General features: G+C 38.7%; 1 protein-coding gene across 1 annotated transcript; it reads left to right on the top strand.

The window, feature by feature from the left end:
- Positions 1-3,767: 3,767 nt before the first annotated feature.
- On the top strand, positions 3,768-8,415 carry LOC138050810 (fatty-acid amide hydrolase 2-like). Its single transcript, XM_068897096.1, has 2 exons — positions 3,768-4,527; positions 6,243-8,415. The coding sequence occupies exons 1-2, from the start codon at positions 3,831-3,833 to the stop codon at positions 7,175-7,177; spliced, it is 1,632 nt and encodes a 543-aa protein (XP_068753197.1). The 5' UTR covers positions 3,768-3,830; the 3' UTR covers positions 7,178-8,415.

Here is an 8,415-nt window from a genome sequence, read left to right as displayed (position 1 = left end):
TCTAGTATTGTAGATCGATGACGGACGATTTAGTGAATAGAGGATACAAATGCTGAGAGATACTATCAGCACGGCAAGATAAAATGTGAGGCGGTCATGCATGTTATTTTCCGTACGTTTATGATACAGATACTGATGAAATGTTCAGATTTCGAAATGGAGAAAAAGTGTGCTTTCGATGTTTCAAACATCATCATCAACTATAGCAGTAAAATTCTTACAAGATAATCCGTATATATAACTATCAATAGAATGATTCTTTATAGTGATATATACGAATCATCTTGTAAGAATTTTGCTGTTATACTTCATTATGGCTGATGATGATGTCTGAAACATCGAAACAGGTTCCTTAAATTCAAAAGTGTGGTTTTACTTTTAAAATTAATAGTAGCACTTGTGCTATATATGAAGACCACTAGAAAATACATTGGAATAAAACGTGATGCGAAAAACATAGAATGTACTCTAGAGCCGGCGGTGTTCGCTGGAGTTTTATCGAGACTCTGTTTTTCCTAATTAGGAAGGCACTCGAACTTTCCACGGCATTTCTTAAGGGTGATAAAATTGTTCATGAAGATTGATCGGCTTTTTGTTGAATTCTTTCGTCAGTGAGGTGTTTGCTGATCACGGAGTGGTCGCGTGGCACACATATTTCGCGTCACACGAATCACGTTTAAATTCATACAAAAGGAATTGTTGGTTCACTAGGGAGGGATTTATCTCCGTGGTTTTTAAATATTGTGCTATTTCCCTTCTTGTAAAAGCTGTTTCGATAACATGGTCGGTTTTCTTTCCAAGGTTATGAAGTTCTCGGTAGGCGGGTTTCTGGTCTTTAAAAGTATGGTGACACGTACGGGGCTCTCTACTAGCGTAACAGGATGCTCAGTTGTTTGTTGGAAGTAGAAACCGCAATTTTAGTTTCAGAAACATGCTTGCCGTGTTTTTTATTTTACTCGCTAGGTTTTATTCGTAGACCAAGATCAAGCCAATGAAATGATCGGAGGCTGTAAACAAGAGCAAATTGAGGCCCATCTCTCAAATTGCACTTGACTTTTTTTGTCGTTCAATTCGGAAAACTTTAGGCGTTAAATACGCTGTCAGTCGAACTTTGTCTCGTGGATCCGTAGATAACTGCAGAGTTTTGTAAATATTTGCAACGGAAACCATTTCACCCACGTGTCGTGTTTTTAAGAAAAATAATTAAAGGCAAACCACGTCTTAGCTTAACTGCTGAATACCCACCACTCCACGAATCCCACTTAATACGGGACAAAAAATAGCCTAAATAAAAAAATTGAAAGTGTTAGGCTAACTGAGCCACTAATTTCGGTGACTGAGACTTCGCATTATCTCTAGATTATAAACAATCTCTTTGTTTTTATTCTGTTTGAATGTCGTTCAACCATCGAGTTTCTAACAAGATCTTTTATTCAAAGGCCAAATACTGAAATAAATGAGTATGTTTGAAGTGCAGGTAATAGGCGAAAGAGAAAAGTGATCATCGCACTTAACTGGACAATTTAAACCAGTGTTAAACAATAATTGTCTCTTCTAGACACCAGAATAATTCACCTAAATTTTTCACGCATCTATTACTTAGGCCCGGTTCAAACGTCGAACGTTTCATGTACCGAACTTAAATCCCTATTTGGGTCGACCCAAATAGTAAAGTTCACGGGGTTAATTCAAACGTCGAACTTTAATAATTTGTCGAACTCATCACTAATCATGATCTACAATGCTTTCGTTAAAGAAGGGAATTGTAGGACGCAAAAATAAATTATACAAATTCATGCATTTTATTCGGCACATGAGAAGTTCGACCGGATTGAATCGAAGTCGCTCCAGAGTCGATTTTCCCATGTAGACCACTCGAACTTAATTCTTGGGTAGACCCAAATTCCCAAATTTAATTGATTCAAACGTCGATCTTTTCATGATCATGTACTTAAAGGGGCTAGGTCATGCTATTTTAGGTACTTTTGTTTATGGTTTAATTTTGTTAAATATGAGCTCTAAATGTCAAATTGGCAGAGCAAGAGTCTTTCATTTGCAACATCACGGCCACATAACAGCTGAGAATGATTTTCCAGCTGTGTAAATGACATTTCGATATAGACAGATATAAATTTGAAAAAAGGTGGGCCGACGTTTTTCAAATTTACCCAAATTCAATCCATTTCAATCCTCTCCCGTTTTGTCCATCCATGTCCCTTCTTGGCTTCCCTGTGTTTTGTTAGAGTTCTTCTATAGTTTTGAACAGTTATTTTGATATTTTAATTAATTCTATGACCATTCGATCAGTGCTGAAATTGCCTAAAATTGCGTGACCTAGCCCCTTTAATTGAATGAATTAGTTTCGACGTTTCGAAGTTCGACGTTTGAGCTGGGCCTAAAAGGGCCACAAGCACTTCACCCTTAGAATAACTGCTGTTGATCAATTACAAACAGTGTTTGAAACCCTGTATTTCCTGACGTGAGAAAATCCAAGTAATAATCGTTTACAATGTAAATCGAAGATAGCACACTCACGATCTATAATCGAGACTTCCCGGCAGAAAAATAAGCATCAAATTGAATGGTTACTACATTTCTTAAGCCTTAATGTTATGTTTAGGCAATCACGTTTTACCAATGAAGTAATAAATATTTGTCCAAAACAGGCTACGTGAGAAAACCCATCAGTGCACTAATCTTCTACAACTTATGCTCGCGTAATATTAATCGAGTCTTCCCGGCAGAAAAAAATGATGAGCATGAAATTCAATGGTTACTCATTCAGTGTTATGTTTTAAGAGATCACGTTTTACCAAAGTAGTAAATATTTGTACAAAAATGGACGGAAACCGATGTGAAGTCGTGGTAAACTGATGGAAACAGATGTGAAGTCACACCTGGAGGAATTCTGTTGTTTCCGATGTCGAGTTTTCCTACACAGTTGCTACACGTTTGGATAATTGCGACTGCGCGTTTTATACATTTTTTTACTTTTTTGTATATTTTTAGTGTTGAGGGCCACATGTTAGAAAACTGTTTTAGGTTAATGTGTTACCCTCGTTAAATAAAGTATTGTATTGTGTTGTATTGTATAAGAGAAGAGGTTGCATGGGAAGTTTATGAGAGATGTCGGTGAAGTGGATGATAGGAGGTTGCGACAGTGGCTTAGAGATGGGTGTTTGGGGAAGAGCACAGAGGAGTATGTTTTTGCTGCTCGGGAGCAAGCTTTGCGAACGAAGTTTTTTTTGGGGGCATTCCGCTTGTTTTCATAAGCTTATTTTTAAACATATTTTAAAGATAACAAAAAGTAAACTGATGCTGAAGTCTTTTGCGACTTGAAATCTCTCAGTTCTCAAGATAAAGAGGGAAATATGACACCCGAGAAAGGTCCGATAATCTTCGGGGTTTTCGAGAAACTTCAGTGTCTCTGGTCCGTTAGCTGTATTGTACAAAATAAAACAGTGGATGATTTGTTTCCAATATATCAAGTTTCATATATTTGGACTGCGGCAGAATGAAATGAAAGTTAGCAAGTTCAGTAACTGTAAACAATTGCAAGCATGCTTAAGTTTAAAAAAGTTTCAGGCTGGAACGGGACTCGGGCTCAAGCCCGTAGGGAGTTTAAGGTTATCCCGTACGGGGTAAACGAAGTGACTTTCTTGGAATATATTTAACTGCGGGATAAGTTGATTAGGCAGTTTCATCCTAAAGCCCTAATGGAATTATGGGTCGTCAGCGGTGGGGAAAAACACCTGTCTTTCAAGGCAACTAACAACAGCCCGTTGGAGTCTGTTGTGAAACACGTGCTAGCAGCAAAAACAGAGTTAAAAATGGTTGTTACTGAAGCGTTTTTGTCGTTTTTTTCTCTGGTTCTTAAGGCGTTAGGTTTTGTTGGAATTCTGTGGGAAATTCGTCTTCGAATTTTAGAATATTTCTTCGGAAAACGTGGGGTTTGCATTCGAGCGCCGACAAACCATATTTTAAGTTTACCTGCATGTGTTGTCTCTCAAAAGATAAAACAACGTCATTTAAAATGTGAGGAAACTTTGAAAACATTTATGGACAGAATTTATCAAGTGAACCCGTTACTGAACGCTGTGGTTGGCGATCGGTTCGAGGAAGCCATAGCAGAAGCAAGGTACATCGATCAAGTTCTCGATTCTGACGCTCCAGAGTTCGATGAGATAAAATCCTCTTTGTTAAGCAAATCTTTGTTGGGAGTTCCATTAACCGTGAAAGGATCGCTCGCATGCAAGGGATTATCACATTCGGCTGGACTGGTGGACAGAAAAGATGCGATTGCCACGGAAGACGCCACAGTTGTGGAGAATCTCCGTAAAGCTGGCGCTATCCCTATCGCTGTTACAAACTGCAGCGAGTTGTGTATGTGGTTTGAGACAGACAATATTCTGTATGGAAGGACAAACAATCCCTACGATACATCTAAGATGGTTGGAGGAAGTTCAGGTGGAGAAGGATCTATCATTTCCGCCGCTGGCTCCGTTTGTGGTGTTGGCTCTGATGTCGGTAAGTCAGTGCAATATCGGCTTATTCGTTCTCCCCTACTCTCTACCGTCAAAACAAGTGTTTTCGATATTCATTGTGCCAGTCATAATGACTAGAAATCGATTTGACTAAAGCTTAATGTGCAAAGTTATCCTAATAGTGTGTCATACGAAATTTAAGAGTAACATGTTAAGCTTTACATTTCGAATCGGAATATTCAAAACTTGACTTAACCCCGGCAGTAATTTCTGTCCTTTCACAGCTATCCATTTTAACATTAAGACTGAATTAGATAAGATCTCGACTGGTTTAAAAAAATAAAACGATTTATCCAGTAAATTTTCAAGATGTTTTGAAAGGAGTTTTAAATAATAATCTTATGTTAATTCACCTCTTTCAAAGGACAAAGGAGTTTCAATGTTCTTGGTCTTAAATGTGGCTCTTTCTCGGAGTTGTAGCCATACTAAAGCCGGTTATCGCCTAACCAGTCCTATTTTGATAGAATGGATTCGGGAAAGAAATTTTACGCAGTAAGCAACGGCATCAAGTCCTCTTTTTCTATATTTACGTGAGCTTAATTATGCTTGCGGAAGCTCGCCAAGTGAAAGAAAGAGTTAAGTCCTTTGTTTGATGAATCTGAAGGTACGTGGCCACTCTTGACTTTTTGTGACCTTTGTGACAACAGACTGCATACGTCTTTTTACGGAAAATTGAAAAGAATTTGTCAAATATCAGTTAATTGGAAAATAACAGAAATCTCGGTCTGAAGACCCCATTAAAATGGCAAAGGGGTCAAAGAAACAGTGTGCTTTTATTTGCCAAATATTTATTCTATGTAGCCATAAAAATATCCAAAAAACTCTTTCTCGTGAAGCCGATTGCAGGTTACTCTTCAGTATTTGAGGAAAATGGGACTAAAGAGGTGTTGTCGAGCCATTCCGAAATTTTGTCAATGGCAAAAAGCTAGAAGAGTGCTCTTTATAAAATAATTAGGATAGTACGTGCACTCTCATTGGCCAATAGCTGTGTTTAGATGAGAGTATGGAAACACGGTTGTGATATCACACGAATTTTGATTGGTTATGTGTTGTCAGACGCGCGTTTTGATTGGCTGGTAGGAGATACGAGTGTGTATCAAGAAAATCTGCTTCAATGTAGAAGTAAAAATAACCAGCATTTTCCTTCATTTGTCGAATTATCTTTGAAAACTATTTTATAAAAGCAATAGAGGACTTTTTTTTTCCGTGTTTTCATAGCCTTATCTAAACACTAGGGGGAGTTGGAAGAATTCTCGACAGTTCTGCAAACCCTCTACTGCGTCTCGGGTTTGCATAACCGTCTCGAATTTTTCCAACTCCCCCTCAGTCGTGTTTAGATGAAGCTATGGAAACACGGAAAAAGTCCTCCATTGCTTAAGTAATAAATTCTAGTCCAATTTTAGTAGTTGTTGGTTTTTTATAAGTTTGTTTCAGCTTCAAGTCGTTAATCTACTAACAGCGACGATTTTTCTAACTTCATTTCTTGTCCTTACGCCGTTCAAACATGTGAATTTTCTGATATTCTAAAAATCATTTAATTCACCAGTGTTACATGATATATTTTGAACTCACAATGGACGAATTCCCAGTTGGCTTGATATCGATTTATGGCTCAGTTGCTTATCCAATGAACTACTGACCATGATCTTTCTGACTTCCGATTTCAAACAATTGATTTGTACCGTGATTTTCTTGCAGGAGGCAGTGTGCGACTTCCAGCGTTTTTCAACGGAATATTTGCACACAAACCCAGTCCCTCCATAATCCCCAATGACGGACATTTACCTGAAGCGTCTAAAGGATTAAAAGAGTACATTGTCATGGGACCAATGTGTAGGTACGCGGACGATCTTGTCCCTTTGCTAAAAGCCATGGCAGGCCCTAAGGCTCACGAACTTTGCTTGGATGAAGAAGTGGATCTGTCTATCATTAAAGTCTACACTATCCGCGAATCGAATTTTCCATTTTTAACTTCACCCGTCGATTCAGAACTGATAAAATATCAAACAAAAGTTTGCGCTTTTCTGAGGGAACGATTTGGTGCAACAGTCGAATACGCTAACATGGAATCATTTCGATACTCCCCACTTATTTGGTGTGCCATGATTCTCGCGGGGGAGAAAAACAAACTCACAGCGCAGATTTTACGGAGCAAGGGCAAAGCAGCGGCCCCTAAACCGTTCTTGGAGATTTTGAAGTATACTTTGGGGTACTCAAAATATCATTACACCACTATGGCTGCGGCAGGAATACAACATCTCAAAGATTCGTTGCCTGACTTTTCATCAAAGTTTGTTGTGATGGGTACTAAACTGCGAGAGCAGCTTCAAGATCTGCTTGGTAATGATGGCATTCTGCTTTATCCTTCGGCTCCAAACACAGCAGTGCCACATCAGAAATCCTCTCTAGCGCCGTTAGATTTCAGCTTCACCTCTGTATTCAACGTCATGAATCTGCCAGTCACGCAGTGCCCTCTGGGTCTTGACAGAGACGGGCTACCGCTGGGCATACAGATCGTCGCAGGAAAAAACAATGACAAGCTGTCAATTGCGGTTGCTAAGCAACTTGAAAATGAGTTTGGAGGATGGAGAGAGTGGTACCCCGGGAAAAAGGCTGACAAGAAAAGTCTGTGAACTTTCAAACTTTAACGTTCAAATATAAAAAAATTGGACTTATCACAGCCGACACTTTTTCAGAGGGTGTTTACTCTCCTTTTTACTGGAACTTTGATGTTTCGCTTTTTAGAGACACTACAATTTTTTTCCTTGAATAATTTTCTCTTTTCGTTGCTCAAACACTTCCGTGTTTCTTAGATATGGGAGTTGTGGTAAGCGAGATGGTATCCTAAACAGGCCCATCGGGTATTGAACTGTGCTTTTTATCCAAAGATTTAGCAGGTCGCTAATGTTTCAATGATCGGAATGAACTTCACAGTGTACTGAATTTTGGCTAATTCTCTTCCTTTTTCTTTTATTATATCTAACTTTGTTTTGTGGGAGAGGACGGGCTTATCTGCTTCTCAAAATACAAGCGATCTAGGGTGCCGAGATCTCTTCAAATGTCAGATATATTTTGAGGGAGAAAGTAAAACCGGTTTTTATTACATACTTCTACGTAATGGGATCCAAACAACCAGTTCGTTGTGAAGTGAGGAGTTTTATTTTATTTTCATCAATATCAGCTCAATCTTTTTTGTTTGATGGCCACCTATTTGAGTTACCTTCATTGATGTCCACGCTTCAGTTTTTTGCTGATGTCTTTGCCTGACTTAAATCTTAAATGACATTCACGGAGTAACTGCGATGGCGAACTAAAACGGCACTACATGTAATAACATATACCTCTTACTAACCTCGTTTTCTCGGTCCGTACTGTAAGTGACGGATCCTCGTTTTTTCCCGTTGATTATAAATTATATCTCTGAGGTTAACCGGCGCGCGGGCAAGGAAACTAGTCAAAGTGAAGCGGAAGGTTCAACTGCCACAAAGAATGCCGTGCCAAAATCCCAAAAACTAAATCTTCTTGGCTGTTAAGTTTGAAATAGTTGCTTGCAAGATTCAAACAGTTTTCAGTACAAGTTTATGCAACAGAAATGACATGAAAAACTCGCTAGATGATGTTTTGTCGAAATGTTAATTTAGCGGGCTGTACAGCGAGCCGTACTGAAGAATACGGCCCGCTAATTTAGCCAATTACAGCGCGCGTACTATCTGAGAGATACAATAATATATGTTATTGACCCTGAACGTTTTCTTTCTAAAAAGTCAATTTTTCCTTATGACTGCGAAAAGACACCTCTTTCGATCTTATTTAATCGTTTTCACTGTCTTGCAATAAAAAAATAAATCAAAAACCATCCAGTGGAAAAAGT

Source organism: Montipora capricornis, chromosome 6, assembly GCF_036669925.1.
Source record: "Montipora capricornis isolate CH-2021 chromosome 6, ASM3666992v2, whole genome shotgun sequence".
NCBI classification, from domain to species: domain Eukaryota; kingdom Metazoa; phylum Cnidaria; class Anthozoa; order Scleractinia; family Acroporidae; genus Montipora; species Montipora capricornis.
Note: the sequence above shows the minus strand (reverse complement) of the source record. Positions and strands in the feature narration are given on the sequence as shown.

Excerpts from the sequence above, each read along its gene's own strand:
- LOC138050810 (XM_068897096.1), top strand. The coding sequence starts at position 3,831 with ATGGTTGTTACTGAAGCGTTTTTGTCGTTTTTTTCTCTGGTTCTTAAG. Across the intron at positions 4,528-6,242 it reads TGGTGTTGGCTCTGATGTCG|GAGGCAGTGTGCGACTTCCA; the intron begins GTAAGTCAGTGC and ends ATTTTCTTGCAG.